This window comes from Apium graveolens, chromosome 10, assembly GCF_009905375.1.
Source record: "Apium graveolens cultivar Ventura chromosome 10, ASM990537v1, whole genome shotgun sequence".
NCBI classification, from domain to species: domain Eukaryota; kingdom Viridiplantae; phylum Streptophyta; class Magnoliopsida; order Apiales; family Apiaceae; genus Apium; species Apium graveolens.
Window position 1 is genome coordinate 160,738,322 of NC_133656.1, and position 25,925 is coordinate 160,764,246.

Consider the following 25,925-nt stretch of genomic DNA (forward strand, 5'->3'; position numbering starts at 1 on the left):
TTCGCTTACGTTGTCACAATCACACCAACATTAAATCCTCACTGTCCAAATAAACTCATCATAATCCAACACTTAAATTCAACAACAAGAAGGCTAGTACTGCAGAATACTACTGCAGTATATAATGAAGGGTAAAAACGTAAGTCCTCCGTACTTGCTCAGCCTATAAATGTAGCTAACAATGCCATCCTGAAACCTCACAAACAAAGTACCGAAGAAAAAAAAGGTTATATAACAGTACACAAGCAATGGTGAGCAATATGGGTTGGTTATGGGGATTGTTTGTTATTTTGTTGTGGACATTGGGTGTTAGGGGACGCCAAGATGTAAGTTCCTTGATCAGCAAGTCTATGTTTGAAAATTTGTTAAAGCATCGGAATGATGATCTTTGTCCGGCCAAAGGCTTTTATACCTACCAAGCTTTTATAGATGCTGCCAAGTCCTTTGGTGCTTTTGGAACCACCGGTAACCCTAACACTCGGAAGAGAGAGATTGCTGCCTTCTTTGCTCAAACCTCGCACGAGACAACTGGTAATTATTAGCACACTTATGCAGACAGTTTCATCACAAACAGAACATGTAGTGTCGTGTGTAATCAGTTAACAAAAAAAAAGAACATGTAAAATCTCAAGCTAAAGATATTCTTCATAAGAGCTGATCATATATATGTGGAATCCAACTCTATATCGTTTTTTATTTTCGTACAAAGCAGGTCTTGCCTAAAAATATAGAGTTCAAAATTTAGCCGAAAATTATAAAATGGCTCTGCAAGTTTTGCACACAGTTTTGTTGCACTGAATAGAATTTCCTCACATGTTTTTTTTGTACACAAAGGTGGAGGTCCAAGTTTACCTGATGGACCATATGCATGGGGATACTGCTTTAAAGAGGAACAAAATCCCACAGATTACTGCGTTGCAGATCAAGAATGGCCCTGCGTTCCAAATAAGAATTATCATGGCCGCGGTCCTATTCAAATCTCCTAGTATGTAACATTCTCCGTCTCCCATCTCACATTGCTAACCTCATATGTTTGCTTTTCATTGAAACTGTTTGATAAAATAAAGAACCAAGTTCTGAAAATTACTAGTTTCTAAACCTCTGTTTTTAGTTAGTAATTTTTTTAACGAAAAGATTGTGGTCTGAGTCTAAATAATTTATATTGAGCATTACAGCAACTATAACTATGGACCAGCCGGTAAGGCCATAGGGTCTGATCTGCTAAGCAGGCCGGATTTGGTGGCAAGGGACCCTACAATATCATTCAAGACTGCACTATGGTTCTGGATGACACCACAGTCCCCCAAACCGTCGAGCCACGATGTTATTACTGGAGCATGGAAACCATCAGCAGCAGACTCAGCTGCTAGAAGAGTTCCCGGGTATGGAGTGGTAACGAACATCATAAACGGTGGAATTGAATGCGGTAAAGGGTCCAACCCAGGTGGTGAGGGCCGGATGGGATTCTACAAGAGATACTGCTCTATTCTTGGAGTTAGCCCTGGCGAAAACTTAGACTGCTATAACCAGAGGCCTTTTGGCGCCTGATTTTTTAAGCATGTACACTACCAAAAGGATGTACTCTAGTCAAATGAAATCTTGTATTCTTGGTTATAATGCCTAAGAAATATGATACTGATATATTATTGGTTTTTTTTAATTGTACTTTTGACATCAAATTTGTCAAAATTTACTTCAATAATTAGCACTCGAAATTGCTCAACTGTTTATATACAACAAGTATAGTTAAAAATAGAGAAGAACGTACAACATGGTTTGGTAATTTTAGTTGACACTCTTTCACTCTAATGAAGGAGTAAAAGTGTCATGAGTCATGACCCATCATGTCATCTGGCATTTTGATATTTTTTTTAACACCTATTGGAAATGTTCTAAGAAATGAAATATAGAACATGAAAATGGAAAACTAAAAGCTAATCGGGGACTAAGAGATGAAAAACAAAACAGGAAAACGAAAAACTAAAAGCTAATATGAATTGAATAATAAAATCTGAAGTGCCGGTCAATTTTTTGACATACCAATTACCTAGGAATGTCAAGTTCTCCACAAGTTGCTAGATGTTTGTTTGATTGAAATCTAAAGGGAGCTTCGTTTAAAGGGTGAATCTCTCCCCATGCCTGTTGTTCACTTGCACTTTCTGAGATATTCCATTCTTGATAAAGTTTAACGTCTCCTTTGGAGCTGTTCAAGAATCGAGACGAGCCGAATTTTAATTATTTCCTGCCGAACTGAGCCGAGCCGAATTTTTTAAACGAACAGAAAACCGTGTTCGAGGTCGAGCTCGTTAACGAACGAGCCGAACAGGAGTTTTTATCGAACAAAATCGAGCCGAATTGAACCGAGCCGAACATGAGCTTTCTCCATCAAAATAAACTGAGCCGAACCGAGCTGAAATGAAAAATTATGGTCAAAACACCGGTTGACTGTAAAAATAATAAACCAAATATTTTATTTTTTTCTAAAATTTTTGTCATACCACTAAAAAATATAGATCTTAACATCCATACGGTTGGATCATTCATAAATATTATAAAAAATTGAAATATTAATATGAGACTAAACACTGGTTACAAGTATTGTTCAAACCATTGGTTGATTGTCAAAATAACCAACAAAATAAATTTACTTTTTTCTAAAATTTTTGTCATATCACTAATATATATAAATCTTAGCATCCGTACGGTTGGATCATTTATAAATATTTTAAAAAAAATAAAAATATTAATACGAGACTAAATATTAGTTACAAGTGCAGGTCAAAACACCGACTGACTGTTAAAATAATAAACTAAATACATTAATATTGTTATAAATTTTTTGTCATATCACTAAAATATAGAGATATTAACATTCGTATGGTTGGATCATTCATAAATATTTTTAAAAAAATTAAAATATTAATATGAAATTAAACACTAGTTACAAGTACTATTCAATCCATTCGTTGATTGTCAAAATAACAAACAAAATAAATTAATTTTTTTCTAAGAATTTTGATATATCAATAAAATATATATATGTTAACATCCGTATGGTTGGATCATTCATAAATATTTTTAAAAAATTGAAACATTAATATAAAATTAAACACTGGTTACAAGTATTGTTCAAACCGTAGGTTGATTGTCAAAATAAAAACGAAATAAATTTCATTTTTTCTAAAAATTTTGTCATATCACTAAAATTTATAGATCTTAGATTTTAACATTCGTATGGTTGGATTATTTATAAATATTTTTAAGTAAATCAAAACATTTATATGAGACTAAACACTAGTTACCAATACGGGTCAAAACACTGGTTGACTGTTAAAATAACAAACCGAATATATTTATTTTTTTCTAAAATTTTTGTCATATTACTAAAATATATAAATCTTAACATCTGTACGGTTGTATCATTTCTAAATATTTAAAAAAAAATTGAAACATTAATACGAGACTAAACACTAGTATAAGTACTGGTCAAAACACATGTTGACTATTAAACTAACAAAACAAATACATTTATTTTTGTCTAAAAATTTTGTCATATCACTAAAATATATAGATTTTAAAATCTGTACAGTTGGATCATTCATAATGTTTTTTAAAAAAAACATCAATATGGGACTAAATAGAAGTACCGGTCAAACTACTGTTTAATTGTTAAAATAGCAAACCAAGTATATTTATTTTTTCCAATATTTTTATTATATCACTTAAATATATATATTTTTTGACATCTGTACAGTTGGATCATTAAATAATAATTTTTAAAAAATTGAAATATCAATTGCGAAATTAATACTAGTTACAAGTAATAATCAAATCACTTGTTAATTATTAATGTATCAAATTAAAAAATATATTTTTTAATGAATTTTTTTCAAATTACTAAAATATATATTTTGATATTCATATGGTTCAATAATTGAGAAATATTTATAAAAAATCTGAATAAAATTTATAATAATCAAATATATAAAAAAAAATTGAATTTTGTTCGAGCTGAACCGAACCGAGCTCGAGCCGAACATGCCAGAAGTTCGGCTCGAGCTCGTTTTCTTAACGAACACATTTTTGTGTTCGAGTTCGAGTTCGAGCCCTTAACGAACCGAACCCTTAATAAGCTGAGCTCGAGTTTGTTTGCGAACAGCTCGGTTCACGAACAGCTCCTCCTTTATATACTTTACATTTTTTCTTTGTCAGCCATGTTGCATTTTCCTCGATAATTTCCAATTCTTTAATTTTCCTTCGCTTTTTGTTGGCTAAATGAAATTTTAAGCCTTAATATTTGCGTCAATATATCAACCAACGTTTCATATATTTCAAAATTATAACTTTTTCCCCTCAAATACTTAAAATGTATCTTTTCACCCTTGAACCGGCCAATATACATCGACTTTTATTTTTTCGGTACAATAATAAAAATATACGTTTTCGGTATTTCAGAAATAATAACAAAAATTGTTTTGAACCACTGCCTTAAGCTTAAAAGTGATGCTCTGTTTGGGATTGCTGTTAAAAATTGTTGTGATGTTAGAAAAAGTACTGCTAGAAAAAGTGTCGTTGTAAAAATCAGATGACTGTTTGGTAATTTTTTTGATTCGTATATGTTTTGATGCAAAAAATTAAAAATAATGATATTTTTGGTAAGATTTGATGGTAAAATCAGCATCTGCTTCCCGAAACAGCTGAAAATCAGCTTTTTCTAAAATATGGGGGGACTTTCTCTAACAGCAGCTTTTAAGCCAAAAACACTTTTCAGAAAAACAGCTTTTAAATTTTATCAAACAGTTTTTTAACTGCTTTTCAGCGAAAAACTGCTGTTACTGTCTGCAACAGCAATACCAAACACACCCTTAGCCTTTTTTTTAATCATTCTTTCTCTTTATCTTCACACGTGTATTTAATTCTCCGACTAGTCTTTGCTTTCTCTTGTTCTTTTATTTTTAAAGCATGCTATTTTAATTGCTTAAATTTCAATCTTAAAACTAAATTGTAATTATGATAAAAAAAAAATTAAAGGAAAAAACCTATTATATTACCCACGTACTTACATTAACCGACTCGAGGTCCCGATACATAACATTATGATGAGACAACCAAAAAGTTCTAGTATGCATAGATGTAGATGTCAGGAGATATTATCATTTTCTTTTTCAAATTTAATTAACGAATATATAAATCACCGACTTGCATATCTGATTATCCTGACGCACGTACATTATAAATAAGGGTTTGTTCTCTACTCGATTTATTTATTCCTATAGTCTATTTACAAAACCCTAACCTACAATCAAAATCTCAAAATAATGGCCAAGTCACAAGAACAAGCTATGATCATCGACAACAAGAATCAAGATTTGAACGAGATTGCTGACGACCGGGTCGATGTAGCTGACAAGATGAATGATGATGCTTCTGATCAGCCTAAACCGAAGAATATATTACATGTTGATCATGTTGCAGTAGCCAAAACTGCTGAGGATGAAAAAACGCCGGAATCGAAAATTGTGACGCGTTATGTTGATGTACAGGAACGTATGGTTAAATATATAAGAGGTAAGGAAAGGATATTGTTATGGACCTGCAGTTAGCGTCGGGTGCAATGATTCAGGTTACGAGGCCTTTGGATGATAATGCTAAGGCAGAGTACAGGTCGGTTAGAGTGATTGGAATGGCGGAAAATGTAGATAAGGCTGAGAAACTGATTAAGGCTTTTGTAGCTTTTGTGGATGTTGGAGGATCTAGTTTGTTGTTTAAAGATTATGGCACGAGAAAGGATAGTTTTCGACATGGTCAGAGGAGTAATCTTTATTCTGACAGGCATTATGATCAGAAACATTCTCGTTGGCCTGTAAGACGACGCTCTCGTTTTCCTAAGAGGTCTTATGGTCAGAGACAATCTGGTTGGGCTATTAGACGTTTTGGAAATGGTCAGAGGCGTTCTCGATCTCCTCGGCCTTACATGAGATATTCCAGTTCTGGCAATGACAATAATCATGGTTCTCTATCTCGTTCTCGACCTCCTCGGGCTTATGTGAGATATTATAGTTCTGGTAGTGATGACAATAATTCTGATAGTTATAGCCGTGAGTATGATAGTGATCACAGTTACAGGAAGAGGCGTAGGCGCTCTCCTACCCCTAAGAGGCCTTCTCTATCTCGTTCTCCTTCTTTTTCCCCTTCTCCTGAGAGACGTGGGTGACTTTTTGACCTCCAAAAGGATATGCTGAAAGACAAACATGTGTTGCTTGCCGGTTTTAATCTTGAGTATTTTCTCATTATTAGATATATAGGCATTACTATTGTCGAGATTCTACATATAATTCAGTGTTTCCAATAACAAGTTCAAATAAAAGTATTAGAGTGATCCTATGGTTTTTTTTCCCGAGTAAACCATGATGTTAATAGTTTGTTCTCTTTGATGATGTACTCTTGATAGAAGTACTGCACCTAATAATTTTAGCTACCTACTTTTTCTTACCAGAACTGAACAGATCCAGAAGGAAAACTAGTAACCTTTGATCTTGAGCACATGAATTCTTTGTACCTAAAAGATAGAAGCTTTTGCACTTCTAATTGTTATATTGAATCAGAACTGGCCTATGTTGTTTCCCTCGACTTGTGATTGAGAATGGTTTATTTCCGGTGAAACTGAAAGAAAATGTTAGTTCTTGAAGCACTCAATTAAATCGAACATACGAAACATATGATGTGCTTCTATCGTTTTTTCCTCATATTTGAGAATGATTTATTTCTTATGTTCTTATACCTGATGATCAAATTGCCAGTAACACGAGCATTTGGTTAGCGGTAATTAAAAAATAATAAAAAAAAGGAATCAATTAGACTCATTTTATTTGTTGATCTTTATTTAGTAAAAGTTATCATTCCCTTTACCCTATTTTAGTTTTAAATTTACTCAAAATTCTAGATGCTCAATTCTCATCTCCCTTCGGCTATTTGCTTTGTCTTTCCAACTTTCTTTTTTCATTTTTAATTCTAATTTAAATCTTACAATCCAAAAAATAGATTAACATGTAAATTATTTTTATAAATAAAAAGTAATTTAATATTTAATTTTTATAAATTTAAAATAATTTTAATACATAATTTATATGTTAATTTATTAAAAATATTAAGATATTATAAATAAATTAAATTAATTTATTTTATAAAATAAATTAAATTATTATAAATATAAATACATTTGACTTTTTATTCCGTTTCCGCATCTAAACCAAATAAGTAAAAAAATTAAGGATTATTCCTTTACTTTCTTCTTCTTTCCCTTTCTGCCTTCCATTAACCAAACGCCCTTTTAGTTCTTAAGCACTCGTTTGAATCGAATATACGAAACAAATGATGTTCTTCTTTCGTTTTACCATCATATATGAGTCAAATCATTAAGCATCAATGCAATTTAAGTAGTTTGTAGTCAGCGCAACCCTCACATCTTGGAGGCACCGTTGAATGGTTAATTCTTGCAAGGTGAGTGTTGGTTAAAGGCCCAAGACCCGTCGAACGAAGGCCCAATATGTCATTAAGCTGCTGGGCCGAAGGTCCTTCAGGCCCGCGAGACGGAGGCCCATGGAAGTCCCAGGCCAAGGCCCACTCTTCTTCAGGACCGTTGGAAGGACAAGGGACATAACGCCCCTTTTTCACTCCCTCCTTAATGATTAGTAACGGATGAACATTCATGGCGGAATTGGATATAAAAACCCTTGTGAAGTAAGACCAAAGAGACATTCTCGCATACACTCTGCTTTTCTTGTATTATTACCACACCCTTATAACCAGATTCTTATTCTCACACCGGAGGTGAATCGGGGGTACAAAACCTCGCATTCTCTTCACTTTCAGGTATCAGCCGAAGCCACCTTCAAGGTACCGAAGCCTGTTCAAGTTTCCGAAGGAATCTGGGCGAAACATTTGGCGTCGTCTGTGGGAACTACGAGAGTCACAAGCTGAGAACGAGAACATGACAGAAACAATTCACGAACATTCACCGCCGCCTGGTTTTTCCAACAAAGGACAACCATCCACCCTAATGGATGAGGACGGGGTCATCACATTGACTCATGAAGAAGAGGCCTTGCTCCTAAAGATCCGGGCAGAAAAGGCCGCGGAGAAGGGCAAGGCCAAAATTGATCAAGTTGACAAAGAAGCGGAAGCGCGAGTGAAGAAAAGAGAGGCTGATGCGCTCCGGCTAAAAGCCCTGCAGCTCCAAATGGAGGAGATTGAACTGCAAGAACAAGCCTTGCGCGAAGCAATGCGGGCGGATAAGCACGACAGAACGAATAAGGATATAAGAGAACGTCGGGTGCATGACGAAGAAGATGAGTCAGACTCTGATTCGCATCCCCGAAGGAAAAGGACCAAGCAACCCTTTTCTTCTAATTCAGATGAGGAGCCCGATGGATCCAGCCATAGGCTCAATCGCCTAAAGAAGGCCATGTTCGGTGATAGAAGGCCCGATCGAGAACCGGTCGTGACACAAGAAATTGAGCAGTATCGACCCCCCCGAGCGAAGTGAGGCAATTCCCTAAGATGAGCGAGTTCAATGGAAAAGAAGACCCCGAGGATCACTGCGAAAAATATGAACTCCTGATGGTTGGGATGGGTCACAATGATATTATGTTGTGCAAAATGTTCAAGACTTATCTCAAGGGCTCGACTTCGATGTGGTACAAGTCCCTCAAGCCCCGGTCCATTGGGTCCTATGAGCAGTTGAAAAGGAAGTTTTTGAAGTACTACTCGCACCTGTGCCGAAAGGCGAAGGATACTGAAGCCCTAGTCCACTGCAGACAAAGGGCGAACGAAGAACTGGGGGATTATCTCGCTCGGTTTAAGGAAGAAGCTGGGATGGTCACTAATCTGGACAAAATCAAAGCAATGGGCTTCCTAACGGCGGGGCTGGATCCCTATAAAGGTAAAAAGCTTCGCTCATCTCTTTACGATTTTCCCCCGAAATCCCTGAATGATATATATATGAGAGGCGAGAACATTCGCCGAAAGATGGAAAGTATTGGGGGGTATAAAGATTCAAGAAGGGACGACCGATCAAAGCGAGCCGACAGATACGAAGGCTCAAGATCGGGCTCTGACCGAAGGGATAGTAGGAAAGAAGGAAGAAAAGAAACGGATCGTGGGGCCAAACGGTGACGAGATAGAGATTCGGTCATATTCGCCCCTTTGAATGCGCCGATCTCCAAGATTCTCCATGAGATCAAGGGCAAACCAGGATTCGTCTTCCCCTGCCAAAATGAAGGTCCCAAACCACAAGAAGAACCCTGATAAATACTGCGACTATCACAGGGACAAGGGGCATAACACCGATGAGTGTTATCACCTCAAAAAGCTCATTAAACGCATGATCAAAGACGGCGAGCTTAATCAGTTCGTCTGAGATCTAAGAGATAGGCTGGGGCCGAAGGAGAACTAGGAGGAGGAGGTAGAGGCCGAGGAGCCAGAGCGAAGGGACAGGATAAGGGGCGAAGTAAAAACTATATCTGGGGGCAGCATCCTGGATAAGGATAGTAAGACAGCAAAGAAGAGGTATGCCCGACAAGTGTACAATCTGTATCAGTTCGGACAGGCAAAGCCCCATATGCCCATGACCTTCAGCACAGAAGACTATGAGGATGTCATTCGCCCATACGAGGACCCTCTCATCATCAATCCTATCATCGGGCAAAATAAGATATGGAAGGTAATGGTGGATACAGGCAGCTCGGCCAACATACTGTTCCATAAAACCTACTGCAAGAAGAACTTGGCCGGAGAGCAGTTAGAGCCCTGCAATGAGGCCCCCATTTACGCCATTGGAGGACATCCCATTTAGTTTGAAGGAACAATTACTCTACCAATCCTCCTCGGCAAATTGCCATATACTGTCGAGAAGCCAGTGAAGTTCTATGTAGTCCGCATCGAAAGCCCGTACAATGCAATATTTGGGAGGCCCTTCTTGTCAACCTTTGAAGCGGTAGAGTCTATACCCCATCTTAAACTCAAGTTCCCAACCGAGAAAGGGGTAGGAGAAATGAGAGGCGATCAAAAAACCGCCTGAATCATAATGCTGGAAGATCTTGAGAAGGATCAGGAATATGAAGGGCCGGATGGAACCGGAAAGAGGAAGCGGGCTGAGTTTGAGCCCAACGGAAGCCGAGAAACATTGAACATTGAGTTGGAGAAATTTGGGGCCGACCACTCGAGCCCGATTGCTGAACCCGCCGCGGAAACCGAAGAAGTGGAATTGTACGCGGGCCATTCGGGAAAGATGGTTCGGATTGGAAAAAACATGGGGGCAGATCTGAAGATGAAGGTAATAGCTGTCATTCGGCAATACCATGACGTGTTCTCCTGGGGGCCGGAAGACATGCCCGGATTGGATCCCAAGACGGCAAAGTACTGCTTGAATGTGCAGCCCGAGGCCAAACCGGTGAAGCAGAAGAAGAGGACATTTGCAGTCGAACGACAGAAGGTCATAGAGGCCGAAGTGGAAAAATTGTTGGAAGCCAAATTTCTCAAAGAAATTTAATATCCCGACTGGCTAACCAATGTGGTGGTCGTCAAGAAGTCAAATGGGAAGTGGAGGATGTGCGTGGATTACACGGATCTCAATAAAGCATGTCCGAAGGATCACTACTCCTTGCCCAGCATCGACCAACTGATAGATGCCACGGCAGGATATGAGGTACTTAGTTTTTTGGATGTTTATCCTGGTTATCATCAAATTGCTATGAATGACGAGGATGTGCCCAAGACAGCGTTCATAACTCCGAAGGGGACTTATGCTTACATTAAGATGCCCTCCGGACTGAAGAACGCTGGAGCCACATTCCAACGAATGGTGAACAAGGTTTTTAAAGAGCAGATCGGAAGGAACATGGAGGCATATGTGGATGACATGATTGTAAAATCACTGTTCCAAGATCATGCCGAAGACTTAAAAGAATGCTTCGAAATGCTCCGAAAGAACAACATGAGAATCAATCCGAACAAATGTACCTTCGGAGTCTCCAGTGGAAAGTTTCTTGGTTACATGGTCAGTTCCCGAGGGATAGAGGCGAACCCAGAGAAGATCGAGGCAGTTATTAATATGGAACCTCCCAAATGCATCAGAGACCAGAAAGTGACAGGTCGGCTCACCGCCCTTCGGGTCTTCATTTCCCAGTCATCCGAGAAGGCACTCCCCTTCTTCGCCGTGCTCAAAGGGTCAAAGAATTTTGAGTGGGGGCCTGAATGTCAAAGGGAATTCGAAGAAGTAAAAGAATATCTTATAAAGGCACCACTCTTGATGAGGCCCGATCCGAAGGAAACCCTCCAGCTTTATCTAGCCATGTCCGACAGAACTCTGGGGGCAGTACTTGTGAAAAACTACGAAGGCAATTAGCATCCCGTGTTCTACATATCCCATATCCTCATAGATGCAGAGACAAGGTACCCCAACGCCGAAAAATTCGTATATGGGCTGGTTATGGCCTCCCAAAAATTGCGACATTATTTCCAAGGCCGGACGATTTAAGTTGTTACCAGCCAACCTCTGAAGAAGATTTTAACAAGCCCCGATGCCTCGGGAAGAGTCGTGTCCTGGTCCATCGAACTTGGGGAATTTGATCTCGAATACGTCCCCAGGATGGCCATCAAGGCTCAAGCTCTGGATGACTTTATGGTCGAATGCACCTTCTCGGGGCCGAAGAATCTTTCACCCGACGAACCACTAATCCGGATCCCAGGGAAGTGGAAACTTTTTGTAGATGGGTCGGTCGCCGGAAAAAAGTGTGGGGTCGGATTAATTCTCTCCAGCCCCGAAGGATTCGAGATATGCCAGGCTATAAGATTTGACTTCCCCTTGACGAATAATGAAGCCGAGTACGAGGCACTCCTTGCAGGGATATGAGCAAAGAGATCCCTGAACGAAAGCCTATGCACTACAAGTTCCCACAAGCCTAGGCACTCCTTGGAACGACGTGCCAACAGCTGTCGCGTTAATGCACTACAAGTTCCCACAAGCTTGACACGTGTGCGACCGAAGATCGAGGCGGAACTGAAGCAGTCGCCCTAGGGTTTCTTTACCCCAATATGGGCCGAGACCGGTGTCCGTCGGCCGGCCCGAAGGCCCAGCCGAAGGACAGGGACATGTTGGTTATAGGCCCAAGGCCTGTCGAACGAAGGCCCAATGTGCCATTAAGCTGCTGGGCCGAAGGTCCTTCAGGCCCGCGAGACGGAGGCCCATGGAAGTCCCAGGCCAAGGCCCACTCTTCTTCAGGACCGTTGGAAGGACAAGGGACATAACGCCCCCTTTTCACTCCCTCCTTAATGATGAGTAACGGATGAGCATTCATGGCGGAATTGGGTATATAAACCCTTGTGAAGTAAGACCAAAGAGACATTCTCGCATTGTTATTCCTAGTGAACTAACAATGAGATTTACAGAAGGGGGGTTGAATGTAAATCTCAAAACTTTTTCAAGTTTTGAGCAGTTTCAAAGGCTGTGTGTTTAAGATAAACAAGTGTGTGAATTGCTTTAAGCTAATACAGACAGATATATATTCAAGCACAAAAGTACAAAACACAACAGACCTTAAAAACTTTTCTGGTGGATTTGTTATTCCACCAGAGATGGTATTTCAGAAAATCTGTGATTCAAGAAGTTGATCACAGCTGCATCCTAGTACAAACTAGATAATTTTTCTCAAGATTTTTCTAAACAGCTCTGGAAAAATTCTTATCTAATTACTAGCTGCTACTTGGTTTATATAACACCAAGTTTACAAGTGAAGACAAAGATAAAAAGTACAATAATAAAATAAGTTCTCCACTTGTTTCTTCTCCATTTTACTCCAGTGCATTGTTGACTTATTGCCTCTTTATGCTAGAGTAGAACGGCTGCTTTTTCTGATGTTCCTGAAATAGGCTACCACATCTCAGTTGTCTCTGTCAACCCATGTGCCTCTGTTTGTAGGTACAACTACCACTTGTCAACTGCTATTTAACAGAATATCCGTTGAAGCCTTCATCCGTTGATGGCTTTATCCGTTGATGTGTTAGCGGTTGAAGCTCTATCCGTTGATGCACTCATCCGTTGAAGGATGTTATCCGTTGAAGCTTTAGAGACATCCGTTGAAGCTTTGTTTCTCATCCGTTGAAGGTCTTTAAGTTATCCGTTGACACCATTTCATTTATACAAAATTACAAGGCATGAAATATTTACAATTGGCCTTCCTATCTGCATATCCTTTAGTAGTCAACATGACTTATAATTTCCCTCAACATTTAAGAATTATATCTCAAATTCAGAGACTGAAATGTGCTACAACACTAGACTTATTTCTAAGTAAAGCTACACCATCAACGGATAGCCAAAGTGGTCTTATCCGTTGAGGCTACAAACACTAGATTTCTACTTAAGTGTTTTGTTAAACATATCATCAAACTAATGCACATATATTCCTAATAATCTCCCCCTATTTATGTCTATAAGAATTGTAGACATAAATTCAAGGTTAACTTGATGATAACAAAACACTTAACAAATATATGAACTGAAACTAAGTAGAAATTTAAAAGTGCTGCAAAAGTGTATGTACTAGAAGGTAATTGAAGATTTACAGTGTTTCCAAGGGTGCTCCTCTAGCCTGAGCAAATCATCTTTTTCTTCTTTGATCCCTGGTTTTCTTTCCTAGCCCTTTGTCATTTTCCTCAATTTGGAGTTGGAGTTGTCTGAATAATTCAGCTTCATCTTCATCACTGATATCCAACTTAGATTGCATTTCTTTGAGAGTTTCATTGCTGGCAATCTTGAGTTGGTCTTCAAGTCTGAAAAATCTTCTGACTCTTTTATCATCTCTGAATTCCATCAACCAATGAGGTGATTTGTGAATTGTAGTTCCCCTTTCTTGAATGAGTAAGGTTCTGGGCAAAGCATTGGGCTCCCTCCAAGTTTTCCTTATGTTGGCAATCTTGTTGAGAATTTCAGTCTTGGCAGTCCTGGTAAAGCCAGAATCCTTTTGTATGGCTGAAAAGACTCTGATCAAGGTAGAGTAGCCTTCATTCAGAATCCTGTAGAGAGGCCATGTTCTTTCCCCAGCTCCTTTGTATCTGAACACCAATCTCTCTGGTAGCTGTCTGTAAGCAGCAATTCCCCTTACATCCTCCAGCTTATCCAGATAGAGTTCAATATCTGAAATTTCTTTTATGTCACAGATGTGAACATAATCATCTTTAGAAATGGGTGGCTTAGGGTTAGGTTTATGTTTTTGAGTGAATTTCTTAGAGTTTAGGGGAGGTGTAGATTTGGATTTTCTTTTCTGTTTCTTTGGTAGTGGAAGAGTGGTTAAAAAGGTAGGCAAATTGATGGTGTCCCAATCAATAGGTTCCTCTTTTGGGATGATTGGTTCACCATGGATGTTTATAGTGGGATCAACAACAAAGGGTTCAGGTATGGAAGGTAGAAATTTAGTTTCTTTAGTGTTGCCTTCACTCCTTCTATGTGCCTTGGCCTTTCTTCTGTTTCCCTTCTGCCATTCCTCTTTTTCCTCCATGCTTTCACCAAATATACTCCCAAAAACCTCATCTAAGTTTGCAATCTTGTCTTCACCCCTGACTTCAATTCCTTTCTCATTTTCAACTAGACTTGACTTTAGCTTTTGTTCAAGCTTTGCTTGTGCTCTTTTGTCAGCCTTGAGTTTTTCAGCTTCTTTCTTTGACCTTTTGGTTTCTTCCCTCTTGGCTATTGAGAATTTGGGATGTCCTTGCATCACACATATGCTCTTTCCCTCTCTAAAGATAATAGCCATGTTTCTCCTTACTGCCTCATCCATGGTCTCCTTGTGTTTTATGATGCTTGTACCCAAAACTTTGTCTTCATCAGGCTTTGGAAGAGGAAAGTCCACTTCTTTCATCTGAGCAAAGTCTAGAGGGTTCTTTTTGGAGTCCTTGCTGGATCTGGTGTTGGGCTTGAGAACCATAGGTTTTAGATTCTTGAAAGAAGTCTCTCCAACCTTATTTCTCCTTTCTGGCTTGTGCTCCATATTGATTGGTTCAACCTTTGTGCTATGTTTCACAGATATTGATTTATCTTGTGTTGAACCAAACAGCTGTTGCATCCTTTCATCAATTCTCCTCCTTTGCTCTTTCACTTGAATTTCAGCTGCTGCTAGCTGGATTAAATCAATTCCATCAGGCTTTCCTTTGATTTGAATGATTGGAGAAGTAGTGATGGCAGGAACTAGCACTTTGGATATTTGGATTTTTGTAGATGGCTCTCCTTCCCCTTCCATTTTACTCTCCCCCTTTTTGTTATCATCAAGGAGAGGGGTCAAGCCCTGTGCTTTTGCCAGCTGCATAAGTAGATTTGTTTGAGATTGTTGGTTGTGAAGAATGGTGGCCACAGAATCTTCAATAACTTGAACTCTGTCTTCCAATTTGGCCAGCCTCTTTTCAGTATGTGATTCCTTTTTCAATCTCAACAAAATGTCCTGCATTGTACCAAAGGGCATGACTGAATCCAATTTTTCAGAATTGTAGGATTTCAAGTCAGCAATATCCTTTCTGAGTTCATCCACACTCAGATTCTGTCTTACTTGCTGCAACTTCATGAGATGCAGTGAGTCCAAGTGAGCTATAAGGATAGCCTTTGTACCAGCATGAGAAGTTTTCTGAATGGCCTGTTTGATAGTACTGATCTGTTTGACTAAGGAGACATTGAATTGCCCTGTTGTAGACTCCTTTGTGAAGGCCCATTCAGGTAAATTTGGAATAGAACTAGGGCCTACATCTCCCCCTAAGTTCATGCTTCCATCAGAAGAGACAAAGTCATCATCATCAGAATTTACTCCAAATTCTTCAAATGACTCACCAGCTGTTGAAGGCATCTTGTTAATAGCAGTTTTGTCCCTTTGAAGAGATGCTGTTGTATGTACTAGATGTAGTGTCTTTTCTGCCTCCACATTGCCCTGTGCAGCCAATATTTGATAGGCTGAAACAGGATGAGTAAAAGTGTCAGCATCCAAGGAAATGTTATCAATTACAGCTTTATAATGTTGCTGAAATTGTCTTTCCTTTTCAGCATCATTCATAATCATTGACTCATTAGCAATGGCTGGATCCATCCTTATATCTGCTGTACCTGCCTTTCTCTCATTTTCTCTATGTTCTTGCATCAGGGGCTCCCCCTGGCTCACACAACTCACTCCCTCACCTTCACCTACTAAGGTGGTACTCCTCTCACTTACTTTTGCCATGCTGGAAGAAATAGCATGCATATTTGAGCTCTCAATCTCTCCTTTTTCCTGGGAGCAACCCAGCCTCTCACTCAAATTGTCACTCCCTTCCCTCAGTCCTAGAAGTGATTGTACAGTAATCAAGTCTTCTACACTTGGAATTGTTTCAGTTGTGTGTGTAGAGACTATCAACGGATGAGGAATAGCCGTTGAAGGTGAAACTGATGGTATCAACGGATAACTGCTGTTAAGCTTATCCGTTGAAGAACAACCACTTGTCAACGGATGAGTGATATCCGTTGAAGAAGGAAAAGAAGTAGAAATTGAAAGTGATATAACTGTTGAATATGTGTAGATTGATATAAGTTTTGGTGACACAGATCCTTCAATTACATCTGAAAGAATTTGTGTGTGATCCAACAAATCATCTAAAAGATGATGATCACCTGTATTTGAGTGGGGCTCCTCCCTGAGTTGTAAAGAGGGAGAATCAGGAATTGATGGGAATAACATATCCACATCTAGAGATGGTGAAGAAGTGTGTGGTGATTGATGTGTGTTAATTGTGAGAGAATGGGGCTGTGACTCCACATTTGTTGGAGCCACATCAAACTGAGTTTGAGAAGGCATAGATACAGATGGATGTATCTGTGCAGTGTGTGTACCCTGTATAGAAGATTGGGTTCTAGCTCTCTTTCTTCTAATAAAGGCTTTTGTTGGTGAGTATTTGACTTTAGTGTCCCTCCCTCGTTTGTGTGTTCCTGGTTGGGAACTATTTTCAATAGTTACATCCTTTTGGGAGGATGCAGCTAGGGATATGCTAGTAACCTTTTCAACCACCACAGCTTTTTGAGAAACTGTGGCTTGGCTAGCTTGGGAAGCACTTTTCTCTTCTTCCTTATCCTGGGGGTTTCTTTGATGTTCACCCCTCCCCTCACCACTCACACCCTGTTCACTCCCCTCAGGGTTAATGGTAGGTGTTACAACTGTTGTCTTTTGAGAAACAACAGAGGTGGTTTTCTTTGTCTTTGATTTTGAAAGTTTAGTTTTGGTGACCTTGGTAGGAATCTGTTGGGGCATTGTCACAGATTCCATGGCCACACTAGAAGATAAAGAAATAGAGGGGTTGGAAGAAGTAGGAGTTGTAGAAGCAATTACCTCACCTACCTGAGGTGCATTCATGATTGGTAAATATACCAATGGCACACTGCTGTTGAGATCCATTCTCAATAAATCTGCAAGAACTCTTTTCTCTTGTGCCCAGCACTTGAGTTTATTATTCTCATTTGTAATGACCAAACCTTCAGCAACATGGTTAGCCAATAACATAAAGAATCTAGCATAATAGATGGTATTAGGTCTATTAGCTTTGTTACCTAATCTAGTACCCAATTCTAGCATAACATAGTTTCTAAAATTAAAATACCTATCAGAAACAAGCATATAGAGCATATTAACAAGAGATGAAGTTATGGCATCAAAATTGCTAATTTTCCCAGAGAAAACCTTGATAAAGGCATCCCCAAGAAAACTCCATTTTTTCCTAAGGCCTTTTCTTTTAATACTCCCTAAACTAGCAGAGTTAAGAGAATAACCTATGGAATCTAACATGCTGGATACATCATTATCAGTGTGTGGTGTCATGGCATTGTTCTCAGGTAATTTAAAACATGCTAGTAAGTCATCACAGTTAACACAGTGATTTTTACCTTTGAGAGTGAAGGAGATAGTCATATCTATGGAGTTGAACTCAGCAGATGTCCAAATCTCCTCAACTACTTCACAGTAAATTGTTGGGGCTTCCAGCATTGCATAGCTAAGTTTACAGTTTTTGATGAAGTCCATCATTTTGTGATAATCTGAGTGGGCTTCATTCTTTTCTACCAAAGCTATGAAATTGTTCTTCTCATAGATGAACCCAGATTGAGACATAATCTTCACTACTGGTGCCATTGTTGTGAGTAGAAATTGCAGAGAATAACTTGAAGGTTTTGCAGAGAGAAAATGGTAAAAGCTTTGAAATTTCAAGAAAGCGTAAAGTAAAAATGAAAAATCAGAAGGGCTTATATACTTTCTCAAAAAAAAACATAAATAAGAGATTAAACAATAAATATGTGTAAGTGAATTTCAGCCGTTTAAGAATAAACTGTAAGTATTCTAAAAACTACCTTTAAAACAAATACATACAGCTGTATGTATGAGTATCAACGGTTAAGACAATAGAATCAACGGCTGTGAAACACTTGAATCGACTGATGTGATATTTCAACGGATAAGGTAAACTGTCATCCTTTGAAGAGCACTTCAGTTTTATCCGTTGACGGATAAAAATTCCAGAAATGTATATGACTTTCAACGGATAATGAACATCCGTTGACAGAACAATTTTGACTTTCAACGGATAGGGAATATCCGTTGATGGAATAATCTATGTTAAAAATCAAATTTGTTCTTGCAGCTAATACATTTCAGGCTTCAATTCAAATTGTAATAAGGACATGAATTTTAAGAGTAATTAAGCATACCTAGCTCACTTACCAATCTTGTGAATGTTGATTCATCAAGTGGCTTGGTAAATATGTCTGCAATTTGTTGTTCACTTGGAACAAAATGAAGTTCCACTGTACCTTTCATCACATGTTCCCTAATGAAGTGGTACTTGATATCAATGTGCTTGGTCCTTGAGTGCTGCACAGGATTCTCTGTTATGGCTATGGCACTTATGTTGTCACAAAAAATAGGAATTCTATCAACATGTAGTCCATAATCAAGGAGTTGATTCCTCATCCATAACACTTGAGAGCAGCAACTTCCAGCAGCAATGTATTCAGCCTCTGCTGTTGAAGTAGAGACTGAATTTTGCTTTTTGCTAAACCATGATACAAGCTTGTTTCCCAGGAATTGGCAGGAGCCTGTTGTACTTTTCCTGTCTATTTTGCAACCTGCATAGTCTGCATCTGAGTAGCCAATTAGATCAAAACCAGAATCTCTAGGGTACCAAATTCCTAGATTTGGAGTCCCCTTGAGATATCTGAAAATTCTTTTAATAGCTACTAAGTGAGATTCTTTATGGTCAGCTTGTAATCTAGCACAGAGACATGTAGAAAACATTATATCTGGTCTACTGGCAGTTAAATATAAAAGTGAACCAACCATGCATCTATAACTTGTAATGTCCACAGACCTTTCAGTCTTATTTAATTCAAGTTTGGTGGCAGTGGCCATGGGAGTTTTTGCAGATGAACATTCTATTAAGTCAAACTTCTTTAAAAGATCATAAATATATTTAGTTTGACTAATGAAAATTCCATCACTAACTTGTTTAACTTGTAAACCAAGAAAATAGGTTAGTTCTCCCATCAAGCTCATTTCATAATTACTTTGCATTAGCTTAGCAAACTTTTTACAAAGCTTATCATCTGTAGATCCAAATATTATGTCATCTACATAAATTTGAACAAGTATACTAGAGCCATTAACATTCCTAAAGAAGAGAGTTTTATCAACAGTACCTCTAGTAAAGTGATTCTCCAAAAGGAATTTTGATAAGGTTTCATACCAGGCTCTAGGTGCTTGCTTCAGTCCATAGAGTGCTTTCAACAGATAATACACATAGTCTGGAAAATTTGGATCTTCAAACCCTGGAGGTTGACTTACATAAACTTCTTCCTCCAATTTCCCATTTAGAAATGCACTCTTGACATCCATTTGATAGACTTTGAAATTGGCATGGGCTGCATAGGCTAGAAAAATTCTGATGGCTTCAAGTCTTGCAACAGGAGCATATGTCTCATCAAAATCTATTCCCTCTTGTTGAGAATAGCCTTTAGCAACCAATCTGGCTTTATTCCTTATGAAAATGCCATTTTCATCCATCTTGTTTCTGAATACCCATTTTGTGTCAATAGGACTCTTGTTCTTTGGTTTGGGTACCAGCTTCCAAACTTTGTTTCTCTCAAATTGGTTCAGCTCTTCCTGCATAGCTAATATCCAATCTGGATCCAATAAAGCTTCTTCCACTTTCTTAGGTTCCTCCTGAGATAGAAAACTACTATACAGACATTCATCTTGAGTAGCTTTTCTTGTTTGCACTTTAGATGATGCATCACCAATGATCAGTTCAAAGGGATGATTCTTGGTCCATTTCCTTTGAGGTGGAAGATATACTCTAGATGAGGTGGCCTCAGTATTGTCATGATGTGAGACAGAGTGTTGATTAGTTGAAACTCCCCCTGAGTTGTTGGTCCTTTGCAGGGAACTTGGAGTTCTATCAACTGATGATGTAAATCGATTATCCGTTGATGAACTATGATCAACGGATGCTTCATTTTGTACTTCAACGGATGATGCACTATGTCTTTCAACGGATACTGCATTGCCTCTATCAACGGATGCAGAATTTTGTGCATTATCCAAGGGCATATTTTGAATCCCTTTTGAAGTGTCATCTCCATCAGTCTCCTCTTCACTATCATCACAATATATCTCAATGTTGTCAAATTTGAGTCTCTCATGGTGTCCCTCATCTGTTAGTCCATCAATCTTTTTATCATCAAACACAACATGCACAGATTCCATAACAATGTTGGTTCTTAGATTGTAGACCCTATAAGATTTTCCAGCTGAGTAACCAACAAATATCCCTTCATCAGCCTTTGCATCAAACTTCCCTTTATGGTCAGATTGATTTCTCAGTATAAAGCATTTACATCCAAAGACATGAAGAAAGTTTAGAATTGGTTTTCTTCTCTTGAACAACTGATAAGGAGTCATGCCTTTAGCTTAATTGATCAAAGAAATATTCTGAGTGTAGCAGGCACAATTAACAGCTTCAGCCCAGAAATATGTTGGTAACTTTGATTCTTCAAGCATTGTTCTAGCAGCCTCAATTAAAGATCTGTTCTTTCTTTCAACTACCCCATTTTGCTGAGGTGTTCTTGGAGCTGAGAACTCATGCATGATTCCATTTTCTTCACAGAACAGCCTCATTGTCAAATTCTTGAACTCAGTTCCATTGTCACTCCTGATATTCCTAACCTTCAAGTCAGGATGATTATTGACTTGCCTGATGTGATTGATAATGATTTCACTTGCTTCATCCTTTGATCCAAGAAAATAGACCCATAAAAACTTTGAGAAATCATCTACAATCACTAAGCAATATCTTTTTCTTGCAATTGACAATACATTGACTGGTCCAAACAAATCCATATGTAGCAGCTGTAATGGTTCATCAATTGTTATTTCAAGTTTCTTTTTGAATGATGCTTTCCTTTGTTTGCCTTTCTGACAAGCATCACACAAACCATCCCTTGAGAATTCAACAAGAGGAATTCCTCTAACTAAATCCTTTTTGACTAGATCATTCATTGTCTTAAAATTCAAATGGGATAGCTTCTTGTGCCATAACCAACTTTCAACTAGACTTGCTTTGCTGAAGAGACAAGTAATAGATTCTGCATCAGTAGAGTTGAAGTCAGCTAAGTACACATTTCCTTTTCTAACTCCAGTTAGAACCACTTTGTTGTCTTTCTTACTGGTGATAACACAGGCTTCAGAATTGAAGAAAATTGTATTCCCTCTATCACATAGTTGACTGATGCTCAGTAAGTTGTGCTTGAGACCATCAACTAATGCAACTTCATCAATGATGACATTCCTTGTTGAAATCAAGCCATATCCCATAGTAAACCCTTTGCTGTCATCTCCAAAGGTTATGCTAGGGCCAGCTCTCTCCTTAAACTCTGTGAGCAGGGAGAAATCTCCTGTCATATGTCTTGAACAGCCACTGTCCAAGTACCATAGATTTCTTCTGTTTCCCTGCACACCATAAAATCAATCAAGTTGATTTTGGTACCCAAGTTTCCTTGGGTCCATTCATGTTAGCCTTTCTCCTAGACTTCATTCCTCCTGCATCTTTAGACTTAGGTAACTTTGAGTCAACCTTGATCTTAGATGTAGTTGGTTGAGGTGTAGGGTTAGTCACAGAATCATTTAGCACATTTGGAATTTGATAAGGCATGGATTGTGCAAACATGTTATTCCACACAGGCATATTGTATGGCATTTGAGGCATACTAAATGCAGCAAGATAAAGATTGTTAAAATATGGCATGTTTGCAAAATGTGCATAAGGATTCCGTTGAGACATAACAGGCATAGCATGCAGAGGTGATGCAGACATATTAGGCATGGAAGAGGGTACAGGTATGGGAGTTTTCTTAATAGATTTGCAATTAGCAGATAGATGATTAACACTATTACAATGCACACAGCTTTTTCTAGGAGCATACTTATCAGGTGTGTAATTTTTATGTTTGTTAACCCCTACCTTCCCATTTCTATTAGATTTCCTTTTAGTTTCCTTTTTATCCTCAACCACTTTGAGCCTATTCTTTAACTGTTCTAAGGTCATGTGTCCTATATTCACCTTACTGAAATCTTTGGATGTGCTTGCTTCTTCTTTGACAAAGTTCTTGGAAGTTGAACCAAACTTTTTGTTGAGTTTCTTTAGTTTTTCACTGTTAGAAACATCTGCCTGTTTTAATTGAGGAACCTTCAACGGATGCTCCTTTTCTTCCTTCAACGGATAATTTTCATCATCCGTTGATTCCACATCCGTTGACAGCCCATCAATTAATTCTATTTTCTTTTTGTTTTTATCCCAGGCAGTCTCACAAAATGATTCAATTCCTTGGACCTTGACAATTTGAGCACTAACATCCCTAGATGTCTTCCAGGCTTTAATCACCTCTTGCTCTCTCCCTAATTGATTAGAAAGTATTTCTACTTTCTTAACAGATTCAGCTAGTTCATTTTCAACAGATATACAATGTAGCTTAGTTTTCTCTAGGTCAATCAACTTATCTTCTAACACAGCATTTCTATTACTTAAGAACAGATTGTTCTCTTTAATCCTACTATTTTCTTTAGCAAGAGATTTAAGAGACACACACAAGTGATACAATTCAGTAGACATGTCATTAAAAGCATCATTGCACTCTTCTTTAGTAAGTTGTGTTAAATCAGTAGTGATTACCTGGTTGCTTGATGAACTAACTTCATTTTCCTCAGAATCAGCCATGAGAGCCAAGTTGACATATTCCACATCTTCATCCTCTTCTTCTCCATCAGCTGCCCAATCTTTTTCTTGAGTAATGAAAGCCTTCTCCTTTTGCTTGAGTAGATCAAAATATTTCTTTTTGTAATCTACTTGGTCAAATTTCTTCTTTTCAGTAGTTGGCTTTCTGCACTCACTTGCAAAGTGTCCACTTATACCACAATTGAAACACTTGAACTTGGATTTGTCCATCATGTTCTTATGAGGTTTAGTGGCTCTAGTGTTTTTCTTAAATTTCATCTTTGCAAATCTTCTGGACAGAAATGCAAGATGCTCATCAATACCATCAGAGTCATCTTGGCTGGAGTTGTCTTCATTCTCAGCAACTTGCTCCTTCCCCTTGCTTGATTCTGATTTGCTTGTGCCATCTTTGGAGTTTAATGTTGATCTCACAGTTTCTTGTCTGCATTCTTTCTCATTTTCAGCTACCAAGGCAACTGAACCTCCTTTCTTTTTTCCCTTCTCCAATACCTCATCCTGTTCCAGCTCTAGTTCATAAGTCTTCAAGATTCCATATAATCTTTCAAGAGTGAAGTCCTTATAATCTTGAGAGTTTCTCAAGGAGACAGTCATGGGTTTCCATTCCTTTGGCAAGGATCTTAAAAATTTAAGATTTGAATCCTTCACCTGGTACACTCTACCATACAGCTTCAGTCCATTCAACAGCTTTTGGAATCTATTGAATGTGTCATTTAAAGATTTATTTTCTTCAAAATGAAAATACTCATACTGTTGAATGAGAAGCTGCATTTTGTTTTCTTTTACTTGTTCTGTACCTTCACACAGTAGCTGAACTGTGTCCCAAACCTCTTTGGCAGTTGTGCAATTTATCACATTATCAAATATATCCTTGTCAAGACCATTAAACAAAATGTTCATAGCCTTCTTATCCTTGTGGACTTCTTCTGTGTCTTCCATTGTCCATTCTGCTCTAGGTTTTGGAATGGATTGACCAACAACAATTGTGGCTGTAGCAACTGTGGCTACTTTGTGGGGAATGTGAGGACCATTTTCAATGCAGTTTACATAACCTTCATCTTGGTAGAGTAGATGAAGGTGCATTTTCACCTTCCAATGGTGATAACTGTCTTTGTCAAGAACTGGGATTTTTACTCCAATATCCTTCTTACTCATCTTTGTTAGTTTCCAAGAACTTTAAACTCTTTGTATGTCAAGAGCCTGCTCTTATACCAATTGTTATTCCTAGTGAACTAACAATGAGATTTACAGAAGGGGGGTTGAATGTAAATCTCAAAACTTTTTCAAGTTTTGAGCAGTTTCAAAGGCTGTGTGTTTAAGATAAACAAGTGTGTGAATTGCTTTAAGCTAATACAGACAGATATATATTCAAGCACAAAAGTACAGAACACAACAGACCTTAAAAACTTTTCTGGTGGATTTGTTGTTCCACCAGAGATGGTATTTCAGAAAATCTGTGATTCAAGAAGTTGATCACAGCTGCATCCTAGTACAAACTAGATAATTTTTCTCAAGATTTTTCTAAACAGCTCTGGAAAAATTCTTATCTAATTACTAGCTGCTACTTGGTTTATATAACACCAAGTTTACAAGTGAAGACAAAGATAAAAAGTACAATAATAAAATAAGTTCTCCACTTGTTTCTTCTCCATTTTACTCCAGTGCATTGTTGACTTATTGCCTCTTTATGCTAGAGTAGAACGGCTACTTTTTCTGATGTTCCTGAAATAGGCTACCACATCTCAGTTGTCTCTGTCAACCCATGTGCCTCTGTTTGTAGGTACAACTACCACTTGTCAACTGCTATTTAACAGAACATCCGTTGAAGCCTTCATCCGTTGATGACTTTATCCGTTGATGTGTTAGCAGTTGAAGCTCTATCCGTTGATGCACTCATCCGTTGAAGGATGTTATCCGTTGAAGCTTTAGAGACATCCGTTGAAGCTTTGTTTCTCATCCGTTGACGGTCTTTAAGTTATCCGTTGACACCATTTCATTTATACAAAATTACAAGGCATGAAATATTTATAATTGGCCTTCCTATCTGCATATCCTTTAGTAGTCAACATGACTTATAATTTCCCTCAACATTTAAGAATTATATCTCAAATTCAGAGACTGAAATGTGCTACAACACTAGACTTATTTCTAAGTAAAGCTACACCATCAACGGATAGCCAAAGTGGTCTTATCCGTTGAGGCTACAAACACTAGATTTCTACTTAAGTGTTTTGTTAAACATATCATCAAACTAATGCACATATATTCCTAACACGCATACACTCTGTTTTTCTTGTATTATTACTACACCCTTACAACCAGATTCTTATTCTCACACCGGAGGTGAATCGAGGGTACAAACTCTCGCATTCTCTTCACTTTCAGGTATCAGCCGAAGCCACCTTCAAGGTACCGAAGCATGTTTAAGCTTCCAAAGGAATCTGGGCGTAACAGTGAGAAACACCAAAAGGGAACACGCTTTCTAATCAATAGGAACACTTTGTGCTTCCTCACTAGTAAAAATATTCAAGAAATATATTTTTGTATTAATATAAACCTTGTCCATTAAATATATTCGAGAAATATATTTT

At 38.2% G+C, this 25,925-nt stretch overlaps 1 protein-coding gene across 1 annotated transcript; it reads left to right on the forward strand.

The window, feature by feature from the left end:
* Positions 1-203: 203 nt before the first annotated feature.
* Positions 204-1,548, forward strand: LOC141692646 (basic endochitinase-like). The gene is made up of 3 exons (XM_074497551.1): positions 204-531; positions 835-985; positions 1,176-1,548. The coding sequence occupies exons 1-3, from the start codon at positions 249-251 to the stop codon at positions 1,546-1,548; spliced, it is 807 nt and encodes a 268-aa protein (XP_074353652.1). The 5' UTR covers positions 204-248.
* Positions 1,549-25,925: the final 24,377 nt, after the last annotated feature.

What these genes read in the sequence shown, in the direction of transcription:
- LOC141692646 (XM_074497551.1), top strand. Translation starts at nt 249, where the DNA reads ATGGTGAGCAATATGGGTTGGTTATGGGGATTGTTTGTTATTTTGTTG. An exon ending in AACCTCGCACGAGACAACTG is followed by an intron (nt 532 to 834) that starts GTAATTATTAGC and finishes TTGTACACAAAG; the next exon opens with GTGGAGGTCCAAGTTTACCT. An exon ending in GGTCCTATTCAAATCTCCTA is followed by an intron (nt 986 to 1,175) that starts GTATGTAACATT and finishes TGAGCATTACAG; the next exon opens with CAACTATAACTATGGACCAG.